Source organism: Hemitrygon akajei, chromosome 5 (assembly GCF_048418815.1).
Source record: "Hemitrygon akajei chromosome 5, sHemAka1.3, whole genome shotgun sequence".
NCBI classification, from domain to species: Eukaryota; Metazoa; Chordata; class Chondrichthyes; order Myliobatiformes; family Dasyatidae; genus Hemitrygon; species Hemitrygon akajei.
In genome coordinates, this window is record NC_133128.1 from 79,285,705 (window position 1) to 79,310,610 (window position 24,906).

The 24,906-nt window shown below is 39.1% G+C and overlaps 2 protein-coding genes across 3 annotated transcripts in view; one reads left to right on the forward strand and one right to left on the reverse strand.

Annotated features, from left to right (window-relative positions):
* Positions 1-24,906, forward strand: part of cdkl5 (cyclin dependent kinase like 5) — a 533,184-nt gene that overhangs the window by 48,411 nt on the left and 459,867 nt on the right. The window lies entirely within an intron of this gene.
* scml2 (Scm polycomb group protein like 2) overlaps positions 21,681-24,906 on the reverse strand; it is a 132,797-nt gene continuing 129,571 nt past the window's right edge. For both annotated transcript variants that reach the window (XM_073045864.1, XM_073045865.1), the window contains 2 exons: positions 23,245-23,408; positions 21,681-23,136 (listed from right to left, as the gene is read on the reverse strand). In XM_073045864.1, coding sequence (XP_072901965.1) covers positions 23,011-23,136; positions 23,245-23,408 — 290 coding nt within the window. In that variant the 3' untranslated portion in view covers positions 21,681-23,010. The remainder of the gene's footprint in view (positions 23,137-23,244; positions 23,409-24,906) is intronic.

Genomic DNA, 24,906 nt, shown 5'->3' on the forward strand with positions numbered 1-24,906 from the left:
CAGAGACCTGGGAGTTAAATGGATAAATCTGGATTTTAGAGAGCCACAGGAGTACACCCCACTGCGTGGTTTGGTTAAAGCCTGAAAGTGAGGTTTAACTCCTTGCAACAAAACTTCCTCGGTGTTAAGTAGCGGACACAAAATGCTAGAGGAACTCAACAAGTCAGACAGTATTTATGGAGAGGAATTCTTGTTATTAAGCCCTGATAGAGTATTGTGGCAAACTCAAGACACAATCTGCCTTACCTTATATATAGTACGGTATACCTCTTATTAAGGCAAGTGATACAAATCATAAATCATAAATTGATGTTTGTAGTTTTTAATCTATGAGGACAACAGATGACTTTCCACTAAAAATGCCAAAATTATTAATTCTATACAAGGCACTTTAAATCAGTTTTACCAATTGCTTCTGAATAGATTTCAAGTTTTTTTTAGTTTCTTGGAGTTCATTTAGAAGAGAATACTCTAAAGTACATTTTGTAACTGTATTGCTGACAAATTTTAATTTGGTTCGCAGTTTGAACTACTTTCCTGGAGGTATTTATTACTGGTACATTCAGTACAGGTGTAAAATTTGACATCTTCAATTTTGTTTTACTGCTGTTAGATTAAGATTTGGACATTGTTTTATTTTTTAAAAAACAATTAACTTTATCATTGTTGTGTTGAAGGGTCTTGGCCTGAAAAGTTGACTGTACTTTTTTTTTCATAGATACTGCCTGGCTTGCTGGGTTCCTCCAGCACTTTCACGTTTGTTCATTTTTTTGTTTTAAGAGAAATTTTGCTGTACCAGATTTGAAATATTTGGAATCGCTGTAGTTTTGGAATAGTGCCAGATATCAGCACCGACTGTTGCACTAAAGCAAAGCCAATTAAGTAGATCTTAACATCAATGATCAATTAGAACTGCATTGTCACCATATTACAATAAAAGTTGTGCTTTGTCATGGACCAGAATCTAGAAATGTTATGATTCCTGATGTAGGGTTTTGACCTGAATTGGTGACAAGCCCTTTCCTCCCACAGATGCTGCTCAACCTGCTGAGTTCCTCCAGCAGATTTGTTTGTTGCTCCAGATTCTAGCATCTACTATCTTCTTTCTATTGACTTCATTTGCTGAATAAAAAATGAATGGAAGGAGTAGGAATTAATTCTGCACTGTGTTAACTGAACATGTGGTGCAGTAACTTGTTTGCATTGGGGGTCATGTCTGAAATATAGTTCCATTTGAATATACTGTACATTTAATAGTTCCAAGTCAATTTGGGTAGAAGGTTATCACTTAAGAAAATACTAAAATCTGACATTGCTGAATTATAATTACTTGGGTTGTGATGCCAGTATTTTGGAAAAGTTTCAAAAAGCTCAGTAATTAAAAATGGGACATTAAAAATTAATCTTGTGATCATTTAAACGTTTGAAAACATTTTTTTGTCTTTTGGCATTCTGAAGCGCACATTGAATTTAGACTTTGTCCTTCGTGGCACCTGTGCAACTTCCATGACGGGTTGAATTGCACCTTGATGTAGGTTTCATTGGACATTAGGCAGGAAGAAGTAAAAAGTTAAATTATATTTGATTTATTTTAATCAGCTTTTCATGTGTATGTCAATCCAAACAATTTCGTAGTAAAATGTTTCCTCTTCCAAGATGTCTATTTCTAAGGTGAATTGCAAAGGAGTCTGACTTTTGGTAAGGTAGTGCACAAGAAAGGAACAAATCTGTGTTCTAATGTGCACATTGCACTGAGATACACTCAAACTTCTATTGATGTACCATGGATCTGCCAGGCTGCATCACTGTCTGTAATGGGGGGTGGTGGGTGGGGGGGGGGGGGTGGGGGGGAGTGCTACTGCACAGGACCGAAAGAAGCTACAGAGAGTTGTAAATTTAGTCAGCTCCCTCTTTGGTACTAGCTTGCAAATTACCCAGGATATCAGAAAGGCAGCGTCCATTATTAAGGACCAGCACCCAGGGCATGCCCTTTTCTCACTCCTACCATCAGGTAGGAGGTACAGATGCCTGAAGGCACACACTCAGTGATTCAGGAACAACTTCTTTCCCTCTGCCATCCAATTCCTAAACGGGCATTGAACCCGTGAACATTACCTCACGTTTTTAATATATTCTGCTTTTTGCAGGATTTTTAATCTTTTCATTATATATGTACTGTAACTGATTTTTTTTTTCTTCTATATTATATATTGCATTGAACTGCTGCTGCTAAGTTAACAAATTTCATGACCTATGCCGGTGATAATAAACCCGATTTTGTGATGAAAGGGAACAATTTTTTTATTGTAGGCTTGACATATTTTGAATGGGGAAGGAGGCTGGGAGCAGAGCGGTAGAAATCCTCCACTCTGGTAGGGGGAACAAGTACCAAGTTCTTCATAATATTAAGGCTAACATTTAGATTGTATCATCCAGAAGAAGAAAGCAGCCACTGGAGATTGCAATAAATGTCCAAAATCTTCAGTCTTTTTCGGGTTCCACAAATGCATTAATGAACAAATGATTCTTGGGGTATTTAATTTAACTCGTTGTGATGCAGAAGTAACTATGATAGTTCCCAGCAGAAAAGTTTCATGAAATCCCATTTGTTCTTATTTCAATTAAACCTGCAATTTATTCTCTTAATTACACCAGGGCAGTTGGAGAGAATGTGTAATTGTCACACAAACAGCATCTGAGATTCAGATTGAACCTGGATCACTGGAGCTGTGAGGTGAATTATTTTTGTTTTCTTTAAATTGATCATTTCAACACTGTGTTTAAAAAGTCATTGCTGTAAAAAGTTAATTTCAGGAAAGCGGACTTCCTGATTTATTTGCAACTGGTTGCCATCTTCATTCACTTTTTCATTGACACAGCAGTTGTCACTGTGCAGGTTTCCTGAATTATGGTGTCTATCAGGGGGCTTTGTGCTCAGGAATTGGCTGCTTTATAAGTGGCTTCGGAGCTCGTTGCTATAGATGATTTTGACTTATAATTTTCTTTCAAAATGGTGCATTTTCTTTTATCTCCGATATAATCTGTTACTGGTGACTTCTAAAAGGTCTTTTTCATCTTTGAACTAAGATAAAATTCTGTACCTGATCAAACTGGGGCTGTCCATTATTTCATGTGAAATTTTTCTTCCCATTTAAAATATCTCCAAAGGGTTTGGTAAGGCTGTGATGATTCCCTTTGAGCTGTGTCACTATTTTATACATTTAGAACAGCTCATTATTTCTTGCCACCAAGTCTGATGCACGGAGATCATGTAGAAATTTGGCCCATGAGGTGCTGTGAATATCTTCTCCCTTCAACCAGACACCCATCCTTCAGTCCAGCTCCTGTTCAAAACCACCCTTGATAAGAAAGTTTAACTTACAAATATAATAAGTACACCAAATATCAAACACTCAGCATGTTGGGCAACATCTGACAAAGGAGAAGTTAATCTTTTTCATCAAAGATCCCAAATTGGAACTATTTTGATTTCTCAATTTATTTCCACTGCAGTTTTGTGATCATTTTTGTGATGATAAAAAAAATTCAAAGGCAGAATTAGAATTATTTGTCAAATTACTGTTAAGTTTATATTAAAAGAACTATCATTGTTTTAGAAATGGAATATTTTTCAGAACTTTAAAGGATGGTTAAGAAGGCATATGGAGCATTGGCCTTCATCAATCATGGGACTGAGTTTAAGAACTGAGGGGTAATGTTGCAGATATATAGGATCCTGGTCAGACCCCACTTGGAGTATTGTGCTCAGTTCTGGTCACCTCACTACAGGAAGGATGTGGGAAATCATAGAAAGGGGCAGAGGAGATTTCCAAGGATGTTGCCTGGATTGGGGAGCATGCCTTGTGAGAATAGGTTGAGTGAACTCAGTCTTTCCTCCTTGGAGTGATGGAGGATGAGAGGTGACCTGAGAGAGGTGTACAAGATAATGAGAGGCATCGATTATGTGGATAGTCAAGAGGCTTTTTCCCAGGGCTGAAATGGCTAGCATGAGGGGGTACAGTTTTAAGGTGTTTCGAAGCAGGTACAGAGGAGATGTCAGGGATAAGTTTTTTTTTAAATGCAGAGAATGGTGTGTGCATGGAATGGGCTGCCGGTGGAGGCGGAAACAATAGGGACTTTTAAAAGACTCCTGGATGGATAGATGGAGCTTAGAAAATTAGAGGGCTATGGATAAGCCTAAGTAGTTCTAAGATAAGGACATGTTCAGCACAGCTTTGTGGGCCGAAGGGCCTGTATTGTGCTGTAGATTTTCTATGTTTCTATGATCCATTAGAAAGCTGTCTAGCTTTGATTTGTATTTGCTTTTAACAAGACTCCTGATTATTTTTTTTTTCTCCTTTTGTTTTATGGCATAGTTGCCATTCTGACAGTTCACCTTTTCCTCTTTTAGTTACCTTCCTGGCTAATGTTCAGCTTCAGGTTTGTGATTAGCTTCAGATGTGAGCTGTTTGGAAATAAGTTAAAATATATTGGCTTAAAAGGTATGTCATGACTTTAAGCTTAACCCACATACCTGAGAGGTAAATTATAAACTCTTAAACCCATATACTGTATTTAAAAAAAAAAGTATAATAGTGCCTTTGAACTATTGCTAAGTGCCATTGAATACAAACGTCACATGTGCCAGCTGTTAATAAAACTAATAATATAACAAGAACTTTCACAGAGTAGTTCCTCCTCTCATGTAACTGAATTCCAGAAGCTGAATGTAGTGTACAGTTCAAAGTACATTGTATTATCAAAGTACACGTCACCATATATAGCCTTGAGATTAATTTACCTGTGAGCATACTCAACAAATCTATAGAACAGTAACTATAAGAGGATCAATGAAAGATCAGCTAGAGTACAGAAGACAAATTGCACAAATGCAAGTATAAATAAATAGCTAGAAATAATATGAAATAACAAGTTAAAGAGTCCTTAAAATGAGATCATTGGTTGCGGAACATCTGAGTGGATGGGCAAGTGAGTGTAGTTATCTCCTTCATTCAGGAGCCTGATGGTTGAGGGGTAGTAACTGTTCTTGAACCTGGTGGTGCAAGTCCTGAGGCTCCTGTACCTTCTACCTGATGGCAGCAGTGAGAAAAGAGCATTGCCTGGGTGGTGGGGATCTCTAATGATAGATGTTGCCTTCCTACGACAGCATTTCATGTAGATGTGCTCTATGGCTGGGAGGGCTTTACCCATGACGTACTGGGCCGAATCCATTACCTTTTGTAGGATTTTTGGTTCAAAGGCATTGGTGTTTCCATACCAGTTTCTACCATGTGTTGTGTGTTCATGCTCTTTTAAGGACATAAGGAAAAAAAAATTGCATAAGAGTGGCCCGTTCCACCCCTTGAGCTTATCTACCCCAACATTACTGTACTGCGCCATTTCCCTAATCCTTGATTCCTCTGATAAATATTGAAGGAAACCAACAACTGAGGATCCACAGCCCTCCAGGACAGATAATTCCAACAGTGCACTTTGCCATTTCAGAATGGAAATGCACCATACAGATTTTATACACAAGAGATTCTGCAGAAGCTAGAATTCCAGAGTAACACAAACTCGGCAGGTCAGGCAGCATCTGTGGAAAGGAATAAACATTCGATGTTTTGGGCTAAGATCCTTAATCGGGACTGAAAAGGGAAAGGGAGGAAGCCAGAATAAGAAGGTGGGAGGGGAAGGAGTACAAACGAGTCGGTGATAGCTGGGGGGGAGGGGAGATGAAGTGAGAAGCTGGAAGGTAATGGGTGGAAAAGGTAAAGGAGTGGAGAAGTAATCTGACTGGCAATGAGAGTGGACCATGGGAGAACGGGGAGGAGGAGTGGCACAAGGAAGGTGATAGACAGATGAAGGGGAGGGGCAAGAGGGAAGCCAGAGCGTGGAATGTAAGAAGGGGGAGGGAGAAAATGATCAGAAGTTAGAGCAGTCGATGTTCATGCCATCAGGTTGGAGGCTACCCAGACTGAATGTGAAGTGTTGCTCCTCCAACCTGAGAGTGGCCTCATCGTGGCAGTAGGTGAGGCCGTGGACCAAAATGTCAGAGTGAGAATGGGGATTGGAATTAAAATATTTGGCCATAGTGGAAATCCTCCTTGGTCCAGAGGGGTGAAGGTGCTTGACGAAAGCAGTCCCCTAATCTATGTCTGATCTCACCAATGCAGAGGAGGTCGCATCGGGAGTACCTGATACAGTAGACAACCCCAGCAGACTTGCAAATGAAGCGTTGCTTCACCTGAATAGAGACGAGGGAGGAGGTGAATGGGCAGGTGTAGCACTTCTCCTTGCAGGGATAAGTATAATATTAATTATCATCTAACCATACCCTGACTACCTTGAATACAGCCAAATGAAACTGTTCCTCTGGGGCCAAGGTGCAAAACACTGTACTAACAGTCAAAACACAGCACATATAAAATAGCAAGTAAACATAACAGTCACAGAGAAAAGTGTATGTATATAGCCCAAGTGACAGGTCCTGTTAATGTGCATGGGTGTTGTCAGCAGGAAAAGCAGTACACAGCAGCCCACAGATGAATGTTTGCAAGGATACCATCCACCTTGTCATTCCACAGATCCAACACTGGCGGGCCTGATAGGAGGACCCAGCACGGACACCGCACTACACTGCCTTTGGCATCTGCTCTCCTGGACTGCTGCAACAGGCAAGCTTGAGGTCTCGACCTCACTACGGCTGAGTCCACGCAGCTCTCCTTGCTGCCTGTCCCACCAATAAACAAGGGAAGCAGACTTGCACCATTTAACATTATCAATGTCCAACAGGGTCTTGCAACCTCAAGGGAAATGCCCAAGACAACCACTCGCTGTTATACTGCGCCCCACCTTTAAACACTGACTCCGAGGTTGGCTACAAGCAGGCAGTAACATGGTCCACACCAAGTCAAACTCTTCCACCAACGAGCAGTTCACTGATGGGGTTGACCTTCAGCACCCAAGGTTTTTGATATTTAGCATTGCCCTGCGATTGTTTTTAAAAACAAAAGACGTTTTTAAAGAAGACATCTTTTAAAACATCTTTGGTTGTTCCCCGAAGGGCCACAGTGACCAAACCTGCCAGATAAGTGCCAGGAGGGAGATTTTTGGTGTGAAATGAGAATCATGGAGGAAGTGATCCCTGCAGAGATTTGGGGGGGGGGCAGTGAGTGGGATAAAGATGTTTGGTGGTAGGATCCTGTTGAAGATGGCAGAGGTTAGGTTGGATACGGAGAGTCATGGGTAGTAGGTGAAAATAAGAGGAATTACAATCCTTGCTAAGGTGGTGGAAGATGGGGTGAGGATGGATGTCTGGGAAATGGAGGAGGAAGGAGGGGAACCCTATTCTTTGAAGGGGAAAAACACCTCTGATGTTCTGGAATTTGAAGGAGGAGGACATTTTGAGACAAACTCTTCACTTGCATACGAGTCAGGGGACCTTTTTTCCAGATAGTGCTGGATTTCTAGCCATCATGGTTTAACTTTCAGCAAAACAAATTTTAAATAGGGTACATTACATTCCCCAACATTTGGTCACTAGCAATTTTGTCCTAATCGCATGTGTATCTTAAACAGTTACTTAACAGCATGTGTATCAAATCTTAATTTCCTGATTAGACTAGATTGACTTATCCACAACTAAAATGGCATCACATATGGAGCATGTAGAACATGTTGTCTGTTAGTTTGTGGCCTGTTCTCAAAAGAATGTGCAAATCGATCCCACTCTTGAGCTTCTCTTGATTAATTTTCAGTATTGACATTGAAGACGTTTTTCATTTTTATTCTATGTATTCAAGCAAAGTAAATTTTCCAGTAATTTATATTTTTACTTTGGAATCCTGTCTAGTCAGTGGACAGACAAAATGTATGTGCCTGAACCTGAGTCTTGCAGGCATCCCTCTAAGCTATGGGAATGAAATGAAAATCTATTCACCATAGGTTGGATTTCATGATTTACCACACGATTCACTTAAATCTAAATAAGGTGTGTGGCTTAAGAGTCTCAGCCCAAAACGTTGACTGTACTTCTTCCTATAGATGCTACCTGGCCTGCTGCGTTCCACCAGCATTTTGTGTGTGTTGTGTGGTTTATTGCTAGCTTCTATAATGTAAACTTCTATAGATGAGCAGAATGAAGTATCTTTCACTCAAATGTTCATATTGTTCTTTAGTATTGTGCAGGTACTGCCACTTTCTTATTTCAAGTGTCCCAAGCTGCAGTCCTAACCTGGTGCCATCTCCATGGAGTTGAATGTTTTCCCTGCGCTCACATGGGGTTCTCTCGGCTGCTGAAATTAACCTCCTACATACTGAAACTGTGCTAATTGTTAGGTTAACTGGTTACTCTGCATTGCCTCTAGTGTGCAGAGGATAAAAACTAGAAGGTGTAGTGGGCCGGAATAGGTTACAGGCTAATAAGTTAATGTTTGGTATCATAGGGGTACTCTGAAAGCATACACTCGATGGGCTGAATGGTCGTCTTCTATGCCCAAAGGAACTATGATTTAAATATGAGCAAAACTTTATATAAAATAAACTTTAACTTTATAAAAGGACTTACTCTGAAGAAACATAGGAAATGTACAGGCCCTTCGGCCCACAATGTTGTGCTGGCCATGTAACCTACTCTAGAGGTTGCCTAGAATTTCTCTACCATATAGCCCTCTATTCTAGGCTCCATGTACCTATCTAAGAGTCTCTTAAAGGACTCTCTTGTAGCTGCAGAACTTGTGTGGTTGGTCGGTATGATGATGCATACTATTGAATGTCAATGGATGGCCTTTTACCCCTTCTACCCCCCTTCTCATTTTCCATTCCCCATTTTGGTTACCCTCTCACCTCTTCTGTTTCCCTGCCCATCTCTTCTATGGTTCCCCAGCACCTTCCCCTTAGTCCATGGTCTACTGTCCTTATTAGATTCCTTCTTCAATCCTTAACATCTTCCATCTATTATCTCCCAGCTTCTTGCATCATCCCCTCACTTGGTGTCGCCCATCATCTGATGGCTTTTACTCTTCTCCCTCAACCAACTTGTCCTGGCTTCTGCCCACTTCCTTTACTGTCTGGTGAAGTCTTGGCCCGAAGTGCTGCCTGACTTGCTGAGTTCCTCCAGCATTTTGGGTGTTACTTATAACAACGCGGGTCCTTTAGCCAGCCTACGTAAACCTACTCAGTGGCCAGTCTACCCTTCCCTCTTACATAGCCCATAACCTCCTATTTATATCCATGAACCTTTCTCAAGGGTCTCTCGTATCAGCCTTGCCACCACTCCTGGCTGTGTATTCTGGGCAGCTACTGGTCTGTTTGGAAAAGCCTGCCTCTGACATCTTCCCAAAACTTTCCTCCACTCTCCCCAAACCTTTCCTTCATGCACCTTAAACAGTGTTCTCTGCCACTGGCCTGTGCCACACTGGAAAGAGTTGCTAACTGTATACTCTATGTGGAGTTTCCCTGAGCACTGGGCAATCTTCATGGAGGGGGAAAAAAACGTGGTTAATATTATAGGTGGATAAACCTAGAGTAGATCTGGCCATTTCTGATACAAACGGTGGGGGGGGGGGGGGGGGGGGGGAACCACAGGTTAAAGGAAATGGCTGAAATGAATGTTTAATCCTGAAAGCTGCAACATGCCAGATGAGGTGCTGTTTCTGAAGCTTGCAATGACTTCACTGGAGCAGTACAGGAGATAAATGATTGTGCGAGTGGGATGGGATACTAAATGACTGGCATGTGAAAGAACAGAGCTGCCTCTTCAGATGGGAGGAGATGCTCTGCAAAGTGGTTACTCCCCTGCATCAAATAGGGCTGAAGCAAGGATCCTTCCACCCATCCTACAAGAGATTCATAGCTTGAGCTCATATGACTTCCCATCGCCATGCCTTCAGATCTGAAGAATGAGTAGAAATGAAGTTGGTCAACGTACGAAAGAGTTTGGTTCCGTGAATAGAGTGGACTGCTTCAAGTAAGCAGAGGACCCTCAAACCATCCTGGTATGGGATGGAAGTGTAGAGGGCTAGTTTTGTCAGTGGAGAACCTGAACCAGTCAGGAGCTGTCAGAGGCGTAGGGTGATCAAATGTGTTGGAGGTGTAAGTGCAAAGGGAAGAAGGGATGAATTCTAGCTTGGCGAAAAATAAATCTGGTGATGTGAGTGGGCTGAAACTGTGGATGATCTTGCATGTGGATCTCAGGAAAGGGGTAGAAGTAGATTATGAGAGGCTGGAATATGACAAAATGGGGGCTCTGAAGTCTCAGTGAAATGAGATTGATACCTGGATGAGACTTGAGATACTGATTGAGAACTGTAAGTGGACGATCTGTCTATTGTTTAGACATGTTAGTGCACTGAAAAAGGTATGAAATGTAATTTTAAAAATAGTTTAACATAAACTGCAGCATTCTAACATGACTTGAGTGCACGATCTTCAGGTTGTTGAGAATTTATTGTTGAATTTTTCCAAGTTCTATGTCCCAGCATCATGGGTGAAGAAATCCAAAAGGCCCTGGTCACTAATAGAGATTTTTCCATTTAACTTGCAGGCCTGCGATTGGTGTAAGCATATTCACCACACTAAAGACAATGCGGATACCAGTGACAGTGAGAGCAAGATACAGTTCTGTAGCATGAAATGCTTAAACCAGTACAAGATGGATCGATTTTACAAAGAAGCTCCATCTAGCCTGCCAATGGATGTTACAGACTCTCCATCCCCTATAATAACAAACAATAAATTGGAGAATGGAGTGACGCAGCTCATTACAGCAGAGGCTTGGAATATCAATCCTACAGGTATCATGAGAAAAGCACTTTCCCCTTTAGTTGCAGTTCCAGCTTCTTCTATAATGACACCACAAACTGAACCTCCTAGTGGAGTGTCACTTAAGTTGGCCGCTACGGTACTCCAACCAATTTGTTTAGGTGATAATCCTATGGTCCTACCAATCCACTTGCAGGTGGCTGGTAGTTCAACGCCACAGGTACCTCCTAGTAGTAATGCTCCTTGGGTGATGACTAATCAAGGTGCAGTGCCACTGTCTGTACTACTGGAGCAGCATTTGATTCAACATTTAAATTCTCCACTTCTGTTGACTTCACCTACCCCGAGTCCTGTGAACTCTGCCCAGAACCACATTCTTCAAGGTGCTGCTGGTTCTTACATTCAGACCCAACCACTGGGCCAGAAATCCTCAAATCAAGCACCAGAGTATGACTTGACACCACCCCTTCAGATCCCCGGTTTTCCTACAGTTCTGCAGGACTTCTTTCCTCCACACAGCATACCATCAGTCCCAAATGTTCAGTTGGGCCCTGAGAATATGTCCACGGGTTTTTCCTCATTTCCGCACCAGAACCTCAGTGGTCTGCTATCTCCATTAGTTCCCCCTGCCACTCTTCTTGTTCCATATCCAGTGATAGTTCCTCTTCCTGTCCCAATACCAATTCCCATCCCCATTCCTATCCCCATGGCCAAGGATTCAGATCTTAACAAACAAGCAGACACGCAGAGGAAAACTAACTTAAGTAATAGCACCACAAACAGAGCAACCCAGACATCAACTGAAAAAGAACAAAAAATCTCGGAGTGTATTCAGCACCAGGGAGCACAAGATTATCAACACACCAATTGCAAGTTCAATGCTGAAGCAGAAGCTCTTGATCTTTCAATGAAAAGAACATTTGTAGTAAAGAAAAATGAGTTTTTTTGTCAACAGATTGAACAGGATGGTGTGTTGGATTTATCAATTGCAGCCCCCAAGAAACTGAAAGAAAGTCAGAACATATCAGGTAATGCTTCTTCTAATCCATCAGCTAATTTGTTGAATGAACCTCTGTCACATTCTAGCGAATCCTGGTCCAATGGAGTGCCACTGTTAAGTGCACAGAAAGTGGAAGGAGTGTTACATGCCTCAACTAATAGCTGCGAGTTTTCTAGCCAGCATAAGTGGGTAGTGGATCAAAATTACAATAGAATTAGAGATGACTCGCGAGCTGGCAGTAATACCGACACCTTGAGCAGCACGGATACTACGAAAGTCATTGTGTCTGTAAAAGATGCCGGCCCAGCTATTCTCTGTGGTAAAATAAAAACGGTTGTTGGAGTATCTACGAAAAACTTTTCCTACAAGACAGATTTATCACAGGAGTCTGTGTTGCAGTGTTATGATGTCAAATCACAGCTTGATCTCAGAGACAGCAAAAAAAACAATAAAAATAGAAGCATAAAATTAAAGAAAGTGAACTCGCAGGATTTCCATGTCCTTCCAATAAAAAAACAACGATTAGCTGCCTTTTTTGCAAGGAAGTAACATTTGCCATTTTACAGTACTTCAGGAAATAAATCCTGTATATATTAAAAAAAAAGAGCAAACTGGAATACAGATTAGGTTGGGGCATCTGTTTTGAAATGAATTCCTGTCGTAATGAAGTTTTGTGGAATATTTATTAAATAAGCTTTTGTTTGAACCTTGCCGACAGCTTGTATTGAAACAAAATTAGAATAATTTTCAGTCCCTCTCCTCTTCACACAGGAGCTTTGGTAAACGACGGTCAGTAGTTAAATAAAAACAATTACAAGGTGTATTGTTTCATATCCGGAAATATTTCCTGTTGAACCCATGACTCTGCAGGTGTTAAATTTCTCTCCTGGCTTGGTTGAAGCGCTTGTATAAAAGTCAGTTCACTTCATTAACCTATTTAATGTCCAGGCCTGTGACTGGAAGCACTGCACATCAGCCCACATTAAAATTAATGAAGTTGTTTCTTTGGTTTTCTCCCCCTCCCCCAAGAGTGGTTAATTTTGTTTGTAGTATTTGCAGAAATTAAAACAAAATTCATGAGGGCAACTGTTCCATCTGAACCCATTCAATAGTTTATGGTGTTAACGTAAATGTATTTAATTTTATTTCACCATATTACATGTGCCTAATTTAGTATAATTTACAAGAATGATAAATGCTTGGATTTCCACCTGAACAGTTAAAAGGAATTGATAATGTGTTATTTGTCCATTGTTACTGCTGCAGTCTAACCATGGGAGTCTCCAATAGTGCTTTAACAGCCCAAATGGCCAATAAATTGGTATCTTTTGTATCGTTCTGAAATTCTGACTCTCTAGTAATCTGAAGAAAACAAGTTCGACAAATCTGCAATTGCCCACCGAAGTAAAATTGGCCAAAAGGCAACAGAACTGTCAGTGTAAACATGTTTGTATCTATAACTTTTTGTGTGCCTCATTAAATGAGATGATGTCTGCCCAGGGATGACCTTCCATCTCCTATGATTAATATTCCAACATGGTGATTTCCATAAACTCTTGAAAATGCATCATGGATCTTCAAGCTAATTCAATCATCAGTCACTCAGTTTAACTTTGTATGAAGGTCTCTTGAGGATTCATACAAACGTACACTTGCATTCTACCTAAGCCAATCGTGTAACATACAAGAAATGTAGTGTTGGAAACGTCATGCATCTCATGTAGAAGTATGTACTTCAAGAGATTGATTAAGAGTGGGTGATAGTCATAGTCACATTAACACAAACCCAGACAGCAGTTTCTGCAGTACTCCTGAGGGTGCTTGAGCAATATATTGAATAATGAGCATATTGTACATGAATGCTAAGTTTTCACTTGTGTCTCCATTGTCATCATTGCAAACCTGGAGTGCACTGGTCACTAATGCTTACTATAGCAAGTTTATATTTCCTGTGTGTAATTTAAAAATATATTTATTTTGTACATTTCTGTCAAGACTGCATTGTTTTCACTGGGCTCAGATTATCAGTTGCAAAATCAAACTGAATAAGGAGTAAGATTAAATGTTTAAGATTATTGCAATACCTTCAGTATTCTCTATTCAGCCAATTTAACAAAGCTACAGAAAATGTAAGTCCTTACTTGGCTGGGAGAGTTAAGTTTTCTTTTAAATTTGTTTTGTGGAAAAAAAATTCAATGTGATGAGTATATTAAGTTTGCAGTTTAGTCAGAATAGTTAAAAACCTAATGACTATAGTACTTCGAAAACTGGCATATAACAAGACTTATAATTAAGCCTTCTTTCAAGAATCCTGAACTTGAAAGTAATAACTAAACTGTATTCATCATTAATTAAATGATTTTCTTTGAAAATTATGATCAGTGTAGTGTTAGAAAATTCAGTTTAAAAAAAAAAATTGAGGGTAAAAGGTGAGAACTTATTATGTAGCCAGAATGTTATCAAAAATTAATTTGTTTCAGAAATAAAGTTTGTATTGCATTTTAATTTTGCACTGTTTGAGATGAAAGGCTGAACCACCAAATTTACCATTTTATTTCAAATTGTGCAGTAGTTTTAGAAACGTATAAATGGCTTTGGAGAAAATTAAAAGCATTTAACATGTCAAATATTACTTTCAATTGATAAGCATATGCAAATAGTCCTTCAAAAGTAATTCTTTTTACACCCTTATGGCAAGAATTGACCATGGATTAAAATGCATACACCACTAATTTTGAAGAAATTATTATGAAGGTATTAAAGAGATTTAATCACTTGATGTGTGTATACTGAAATGTACAAATCTCGGACTGTAGTGCTTTTTTTGTTTCAGTTGCTCTTTAGGTGGGGTCATTCCATTTTGATTTCTTCACGACGATGTATGATATGTGGTAATTCTTTTTAAAAAAAAATCCTTTTTTGGCGCATTAAATGTACAATCTAAACCTTCAATAGAAATCATTCTAGGAGCAATTTTATACAAGTCCAACTGTTTATCAAATTCTTAATGCTTTTTTTTCTGCTTATATTTGCTACATTGAACCAGTTATTTAATCCTACAAATTATGTTTGTAGGGTAATGTGTAACAGTTCCTGAACTTGGTGGTGTGAGACTAAGGCTTCTGTACCTCCTACCTGATGGTAGTAGTGAGAAGAGAGCATGGCCTAGATGATGGGGTCTTTGATGGATGCTGCTTTCTTGTGCCAACACTCCGTTGTAGCTGGGCTGTATCCACTACTTTCTGTAGCCTTTTCCATTCCTGGGCATTGATATTTCTATACCAGGCCGTGATGTAGCCAGTTAAAATATTCTCCATTGTGCATCTGTAGAAGATTTTCAATGCTTTAGGTGAAGTGCTGAATATATGCAAACTTCTAAGAAAGTAGCCATGCCTTCTTCATGATGACACTTTTTGTGTGCTGGTCCCAGTTCAGATCCTGTGATGGTAACGCCAAAGAATTTAAAGGTACTGACCTTCTCCACGTCCAGTCCCCTAATGAGAAACTGCCTTGTGCACCTCCAGTAGTCAATAATTAGCTCTTTCTTAAAGTTGTTCACTCAGTCCCTGTATCTGCTGGCTCCACATTCTTCAATGGACAGGCTGCTCATTCTTGCTGCTGCATTCAGTGTCCTGTGGTCCTGGTCTCCATTTTGCAGTGACTCTGGATCTGCCTTTCACACATCTGTCGGCTCTCTGGATTTAATTGCTCTTGGCTTCTGAGTTTAATTCCTGTCTTGCCAGCTGGATTACAGGTTCCAACAAAACTTAATGGCAAGGCACCTTACTGGCTCACTGTAAACAGCCCATTCTTCCTCAATTGTTTTCCCTTAAGTAACCTTGAGGCATTAAAGACACTGCTCTAGTAAGTCTTGGGCTCCTTTCCTTTCCATTTCCATGAAAATTTTGGTTGCTGCTCCACAACTAGATTTTTTCCCCGTCATTAGATCTTCTCTCCTTGCATCTTTCTGTCCTGATACTTAATTCTCCTTTCTTGAGTACTTTGCTTCCAGTTACTACCTTGATTCTGTCTTCGTCTCCTACTTGCATCTCAAACTTAAAAACAAACTTTGACAAATCTACAGCCGCTCTGCCTCTCCTTTATTTCCCAAGGGCTCCAGCAAGGCATAGCTCACAAGCAAAAGCTTCAACTGCTCCACTTGCTTGTTATTTTCTTGCTCAGTATATTTGCAGGGAGCCAATTTCTCCTAGCCCCATCTCCAAACTATTCCCCAAACACTCCTCATTCTTCATCCACCTCTGAATCTACAAATTTCACTAATGGATCACTCTCCCCTCCAAACATGTACCATAAAGACAATTCACATGACTGGATACTGGGACGGAAAATTTCAATTGCATTCATTCAAGTTCTAGCAATTGTAGCTTTTTGTTAGCTGTAAATATTCTATCTGAAAGAGCTCAAGTATCTTTAGTTGAAACTGGATATGGATCCAACATAGCTTCTGAGTTGCTAATCAATTGGCAATATTACTCGAGGATTGACTTCTGAGAATTGTAAAAATTTTACATTGGTGCAGATGTAAAAGTTTAATTTAGACATTTCTGTATCTAAGCACACTGTACCTAATTTGGAATTAATATGGACATTGTGCATGTTATTTGGGTGCTGCGGTTAACAAGGTGATAAATCTTGATTTGTTTAGAATTACACTTTATGAAAGTGCCAGGTCTATGGTGTACTTGATAAGGATTTTTGAAGGATTATATGAAAAGTGGCTAAGCAAATGTGTTTAAGGTCCATATAGGGACCAGATAACCCTTGTGCTGTGTTGATTTTGGTTGCCATTCTGGCTTTGCCTTATTCTTACACCCCCACCCCCCCCCCCCCCGTGATAATAGTATAAAATGTGCACAATGAGCTGTTGAAATCTGCCTTAAATAACAATGAGTGATAGTAAGATTAATTGCTTAGCAAAATGGAATAATAGTGTTTAGAGAATGTTATTTATGGCAAATTTTTAAATGTAATTTGTATTTTATTGTTAAACATTGAGAGAAATCTATATATTCTAAATTAATCTTTTTTTTTCAGAAGATGGCCAAATGAATTAGCATAGTTTGTTATTCAGCATCATTGTAAATGTGGTGTTCTTTAATAAATTATTATATATAGTTGTCAATCTGTAGTCCTATTATTGACTAAAACAGGGAATAAAATTACAATATTCTATGGTTTTCTAGATGTGATGGATGGGTGTGGAAATCTTTAAATGGGTTCCTCTACCACAATACACACTTTGCTATTTTATCTGCCAGTCAATAATCCTTAATTTGGTGAGAGAAGAGCAAATTCTCTAAATCAGTATAATTTAGTACATATGCACACAGAACAATTCCATGATTGTATTGAGGTGCACTGTACACTATTTCTACCCAAACTAAACAAAAGGACAGGAACTATAATGTTCTATACCTAAGTGTATTTTTGTAGGGTTTTACATATGCCTGTGGTTAATTCTCAGATGCTAATGTGTATAATATGAAACTTAAGTCTTAACTTAAGAAACAAGTTAAAGTTCGTGCATTTCAGAAAAATAGTGCCATGTTTTGAACTCCAACACAAAACTAATTGTGGGGGGTGGGTGAACCCAGAGCCAGGAAATGCGTGTCTTAGTTTCATTTTATTTTTAGTGAGGTGCGCACTTATGACGTGATGGTGTAATTACACGTTATTCACATACATTTGCATAACATATGTAATGTACTCAATAAAGAATGCTTTATCAAACAATATATTTATAATGCCTCAAATATTACTGAAATATTAAATATAAAACACTCCTCCTTGCTTAGCTACTAACTCCAACTCAATATAGAATGCATCTCAACTTCACACACCTGTGTGTGTATACATAAATTTGTATGTGCATGTATATATAACCACACTTTCTCTCTCTCCCCCCCCCCCCCAACTATAGTGACATTGACAACACAGTAAATTTTAAATTGTCCCATTTTTAATTGTGAAGAATTTCTTATTCTTGTGGGAAAACATCTATCCTGATAAGGTCACTCTGCTTGGCAGGTGAGACTTGTGTCTGTAAAGCAATCTTAGGTTCTGTGGCAGTTGTAGGAGTTGACTCTGGATTGCCCTAAGTCTTAACGGCTTGGGACTTTTTTCTTTTCCAAGATACTCTTGGCGTTTTCTGGACGTTGGCAACCCAACACTGCAAGGCAAGCTGCTCGATCTGCTGATCTACCCAAGGCCACCTGACAAAGCTTTGAGCCAACATTTTCATTTTGACCATGCCTAGATGACCAGCATGTAGCTCCTCCAACACTTTAGCGCTCAGCTCGGATGGTACAACAACTCAATCCCCACATAAAGGCAACCCCTATGAAGGGCATTTTCATCCCAGTGCTGGTAAAACCAGGGGAAATGGAACTCCTGCACGTTCTAGCCTTTTGGTTTGCCATATTGACTTGAGACAGTGTTTGGGTTTCCCTTTTGATCACCTCTGCCATAATAGGGAGACTTCCAATTTGCATTAGGGGGAATACATGGAAAAAATGTTCTCTTTTGTACGTAAAATTTTCAGGTATTTCCTTTTTCAAGTGTAAACAGGACAATCCATCAGCATTTCCACGAGTAGTTGTCCTTTTGAATTCAATCTTGTAATTGTGTCTGCCAAGAAACAGCCCATCTCTGCATTTGTGCTGCTGCTGTTTAGTGGAACACCCTTCTGTGGATTGAAAATGGACACTCGTGGTTGATGATCAGCAATAAAGATAAACACACTCTAGTACAAGTACTGGTTGAAATATTTTACACTTCAAACCAGCCTCAAGGACTCTGTCAATCTGTATGTAATTTTTCTCTTCACTAGTAAGAGAATGTGATGCAAAAGTTATGGGCCATTCACTTCCCTCACACATAACAAGTGACTACACCTATACCATAAGGTGATGTAACAAGCTTCACTGGATGATGTGGATCATAATGTGAGTACAGTGTCTGACATCACCATTTCCTTTGTCTTTTGGAAAGCAACTTAACTGTACTTTGTCCATTGCCATATCTTCCTGATCTGCAGGGATGCGTTCAAGAGGTGGAACACAGTAGTCAGGTATGGCAGGAACCTATTATAGTAATTGACAAATCCTAAAAAGGACCACACCTGTGACATATCATTTGGCCTTGGACCATCCACCACTGCTTGAACTTTCTCAGCACACTTGTGTAATCCATGTGTGTCAATGGTGACCACAGTAAGTGGTACAGATGCTGTTCCCAAAAAAAGCATAGCAATAAAGGCCTTCATGAATGTTTATGGTGAGAAACATGTAGGGCTCTTTTTCCATTTCTGACTGACTTGTTGGCCTTTCAATCCCAACAATTCTCTAAGCATCATTGCTTAAATTTGTCCTTCTTGCTAGACTCCAGGTTCCTTAACATTTCTGACAGGATATTTGTGTCCTCCTCTGAAGACAGAATGAAACTTGTGTTTCTTTGTTACCTGTTAGAAATTGTCACATTTCTAACTGTTAGGGTTCCTGTGGACTGTGTAGGTTTTCTCTGGGTGCTCCAGTTTCCTCCCACATTCCAAAGATGTACCTGTTAGGAGGGTAGGGTTAAAATTAGGGGTTGGCAGTGCAGCTCAAAGGGCCCATTTCATGCAGTATCTCTAAATAAAATAAAGAGCACCAACAAAAGGCAGGGTTTTGCCCAACTTCTGGTGCAGCGGCACACACGGGATCATTTTTTTTAAAATAGTTTACTTACTCATCAATATTGAGCAAGGCTAAAACAAAGGTACCTGGGGGTGAAAATTCTTAAGTCTTTAGCTGTGTTCTTGACTTGTCCTATCACTTCTAAGAAATTAAGTGGAATCTTGGCTACATAATTTGAAATACTAGATATATAATTTTTTTTAAATGGTGTACCAAATCCTTACACACTCCATCTTAGATCTCAACTGAAATAGCTGCCTGTAGTGTGGAAATTAAGAACAATGTGTCAAGGCCCCTATAGAGGGTACCAGCATGGCGTTCTGTGGAGAAATCAGGTGATGATGTTCTTCCCTTCAGAGCAGGGAAACTTAAGGGAAATTATACAGAGGCATTCAAAATATGGGCTAGCTGGCAGTGTAGTGATAGCAGCACTGGACTTCGGGGCAGATGGTCCCGAGTTTGAATCTGGCTAGGTATCTGTGCAGAAGAATGGCCTGGAAATCTACCTCTGTATTTTGCCACGAAAACCCTTTGGACAACTACACTATCCATAGGGTCGCTATGAGTCAAAGATGACTTGACGGCACCCAATAACATTCAAAAAATGTGGAGGGTTTTGATCAATGAAGTAGGGAAAGTAATTATTTCCTCTGGAAATTGGTTCCATAACATGGGTTATTTATTTGTTATAAAATGAAAAGGCCAAAAGGAATTTCCTCATGTTTAAGATTTAGAATACACTTCCCAAAATGATGTTGAGGGTGGAAAGAGTTGGAGGTACAGTTCTAAATGTGGGAGTCTCTTCATATCAGTGTAAGTGAAATGGGCTGAATGAATTTTGTGCTTTAAAATTCTACAATATGAATGACATAAAGGAATAAAGTACAAATTATTTAGATCACACAAATGACAGGTTATTCTGATGGGCTATGAATTCTGGGAAAAAGTGCCTGACATGATTGTATGTTTGGTCAGTTTTGAATGCACTGTTCTTAAGAACATTTTGATTAACCACACTGCCTGAGGAAGAAAATTCCTGATCAGGAAGTGTAACTGGGACAGAAAATAATAAATTTAGCAGAGTGAATATGAATTTATGGAAGGGTAATATTTCATAAATCTGTTAAAAGGTTTCTTGGAGCAGAATAATTTGGAGAAATACGGTATGTGTATCCTGTGTACACATTACCCAGGAGAGTGTAGGTCACAGACTTTGCATAACTAAAACAAGACCTGGGTCAAAGCTGGATCTGTGGCACAATTGTAGAGCTTGCCCTGTGACTGTGGGATTACTTTGGCTCTTCTGGTTTCCTCACGTAGACGATTACCCATGAAGTCACCTATGGATAATCAGGTACACCATCAAACTCAAAGGAAGCCATTAGAAACCATAAACCATAAAATAAAGTTTATAAATCAACATGTACCTGAATGGCAGCACCAGTATTGGGAAAGGGATTAGAATTAGAGATACTGCACAGTAACAGGCCCTTTTGGCCTAATGTGCCTATATCACTCAATTACACCCATGTGACCAATTAATCCACTACTCCTCATGTCTTTGGAATGTGGGAGGTAACTGGAGCATCCGGAGGAAATCCATGCTTCTTGAGGAGAACATACAAACTCCTTCCAGACAGTGGAATTGAACCCAGGTTGCTTGCACTATAATAGCATTAACACTAACTGCTACAATACTGTGTGCTCGATGTTTGGAGAAGACTAATTACCTTTTTGGTAACACTATCCAATTAATTCTACTTTTCTGCTCTTTCTCAGTAGCCCTACAACTTATTCAAAAGATATTTGCAAAAATAATTAAAGGGGGATGTTACCATTGTTCCTGGTTTCACCTTCCGTTCAGGCATAGACAACTGGTTGTATAATATGCATTTCTTTACATTACCTTTTTTAAGTTGAAGAAATCACCTTCCAATCTGTCTTCTGCTTATTATTCTGCCACAGGAAGTTTCTTTTCACTTACTCAAAAACCACTAATGAAATACCAACAGAAAACATCAAAAATACTCCGTTCAGGTTTTCACCTGTGGAGAAAGGGTTAATTTTTCAGCTCAGTGATGCTTCATGAGTTCAACATCTACTGCTCTACAATGCTCCATCAATATCTAAATATATCCTTGAAAACTGTTACATTATACATGGTACTCATGCCAACTTTTGTAGATGTGCCACAAGAGGCAATGAAGCACAAAACAGCAAACTGACCAAAATCATTTATTTCTTGCCAAGATGCTGTATTATGTACAGTGCTTTAACTATTGCTTATTAGAACTGCAATAGAAAAATGTTCAGTTAAAACCAAAAATGGAACTGTTCATAAACAATGACAGACTATATTTAAATTACAACATGACTACACTTACACAAGTTACACAAGTTTATATAACTACAAAATGTTTATTACGCATAAAGCATTTTTGCCATAAGTATGTCATTACCAATGCAAAACAAATTTGCTTTCATGTTACTAAAAGGAAATTACCTTGGATAAAAAGGCAACCAGCAACAAAATAAACTATTTTCACAGACTTCATACTTGTGTAAAATAGTTATTTCTTCCAATTAATTTACTCATTATGAAATACATTCAAACTGTTACTGGCTAGGAAATTTTACATTCTTGTCCCTGATTTAATTTATCTTCACAGGCACAGATAGTAAAATAGATTACTATCAATATGTTAGACCTCACAGTGTATAAAAACATGGCTAGTTGACTAATCATATAGTCAACAAATTATATAAAAAATTGAGGGTAAGAAGAATACTAGAAATGTATGAAGGTCTAAACATAACCTTCCAAAACATTGTGCTAGTTTTAGTTTTCAATTACTGCATAACAGTGTAAACCACTGTCTGACCCCTTCAAGGGTGACAGTATTAGCCTGGTTGATCATATGATAAAAATCATATGGTAGAAGACAGATTGCTCCACTGGAGCATAGGAAGAGCTAGGTAAGAATAGTCACAGGATTTGCTATCGAGGCAAGAACACCTGATCATTCAAAAATCCTTCTAGTAATCTAGAAGCTTTGCATAAATATTTTAGCACAGTAAAATCCTGATGTAGATATCCTTTGGATTTTAGCTATTTTGGTAACAGGAAACAACTGTAGTTATGGATCATCAGAAACTTGCAAATATTGTAACACTACTGCATTTTAAGGAAGATACAAATGAAAGGTATGTAAACTGCAGACTGAAATGTGTCAAAAAAAATTAACAAATTTACATAAGTATAAATGCATAAAATTTAGCATTTTGAACTTTGAATTTGCACCCTTGTTTAAATTACCAAAGCAACAATAAAACTTACACAAATATTCTTTGACAATGATTAAAACAAGGGTCATTTCAAATTCTACATTGCAGGATGAAACTGTACATTTTTCTTGGTTTAGAAGTCTCATTAAACAGCAAAGCAGCTGCTCCTCCAAGAGAAATCTGAAAATTGTTGCACACAATAGAGGATATTGATGGCTTTCAGGATCAAAACTTCCATCTAGCTGTTAAAAATGAAACGTTATTTTCTTAGTATTTTCCATGCTTCAATCTTTCAATATGATAACAAAGCTTCAAAGCTGGGCCCAACTTCAGCCCCATGTATTTCATTATCATGTCACTTCGCAGTAAGAGTAGTGCCTTCCCATCGATTTCCTGCAATACCACAACACATGTTAATACAAGAATTGCTGCCACAAAGACAATACTTACAAATGGTAGAGATAAAGAAAAGTACTTCTGATAGCTCTGAAAACTACTTGCATGTTTTCTGAAGAGGTCTGCATGTGGTGCCAATGCTAGGGGATCTGCATCCTTTACAAATTTCATGACTTCTTCAATTGACCAAGTTGAAGGATCTTTGCTATTAGTTCTTAGAGACTCTCGTTCTGTCGAATGAAGGTCAGGTCCAGTAGTAGAACTTGCAGCTACATTAAAAATTGTAAAATTAAAACAAACTAAACATTGAAAAGCTATTGATAATTTTGTAATAATTCCTGTAAAATCAGCAAAACTTTTCATCTTCAAAAATCATTTATTGATGTGCTCTGTAGAAATGTGATTACCTTTTATTTGATTGATTTTTGGGTAACCACAGCACTTGAAGTGTGTACTGACAAATATCAATTCATTGTTCAGTTTACTTTAGTAAATTATTATTTCAGAAATATTCAGTTGTCAACTAGAATTTGCAAGAGTAAACCGAGAGAAATTTTCTGTGAGTTAAGTGCATTGAGAAAGGAAGCCAAAAAAGAATTTTATTTGTTATCTCCCACATCACTGCCATGTGTATGTTTTAAAGAAATTACAATACAAATATATTGCTTTGCTCCCAGTTGTGAAGCCTATGGAAATCAGTACTGTCCCATTGACCCCATTGAGCTCACTGAAGCAAATATTAGACCAGAAGACAGAGGAGCAAAGTGAGGCCAATAGAGTCTGACTCCACCATTCCATCATGCCTTATTTATTATCCCTTTCAACCACAATCTCCTGCCTTCTCCCCATAACCTTTGACATCCTAACTAATCAATAACCTATCAACCTCCAGTTTAAATATACTCAGTGACTTGGACTGCCGCAACCACTTATTGTCCTATTGACATAGGTAGAAGAGAGAATTCAGGGAGTTAGGTAGGAGGAGGCTGAAAAGCAGGACCTCCAGGGTAGTAATCTCAGGATTGCTGCCTGTGCCAATGAGTGCAAGAATAGCATGATCAGGTATATTACTGCGTGGCTGAGAGACTGATTTAGGGGTCAGGGCTTCAGATTCCTGGATCACTGGGGACTCTTCTGGGGAAGGTACGAAAAGGACAGGTTACACCTGAACCCAAAAGGATCCAATCCTAGCAGGCAGGTTTAATAAAGCTGTTAGGGAGGGTTTAAACTAATTTGGCAGGGGGATGGGAACCAGAGTGATAGGACTGAGGAAGGGGAAAACAGAAATAAATCAAAGATAGTGTGCAACAGAGATGATAGAAAGGACAGGCAGGAGATGAGGCATAATCACAGCCAATGGGATGAGTTACAGAGCAATAGAGGTGTGGTGCAGTTAAAACAGCAACAAATACTGGATTGAAAGTGTTATATTTGAATACATGCAGCAAAAGAAATAAAATAGACGATCTTGAAATTCAGCTACAGATTGGCAAGTATGATGTTGTGGCCATCTCTGAAACTTGGCTGAAGGATGGCTGCCATTGGGAACTGAACATCCAAGGATATACAGTGCATTGGAAAGATAGGTTAGTAGGCAGAGGGGGTGGTGTGGCCCTGTGTATAAGAAATAATCAAATCATTAGAAAGGGATAATATAGGATCAGAAGGTGTAGAGTCTCTATGGGTTGAGTTAAGAAATGGCAAGGGTAAAAGAACCCTAATGGCAATTGTATACAAGCCTCCAAATAGCAGCTGGGTTGTGGATTA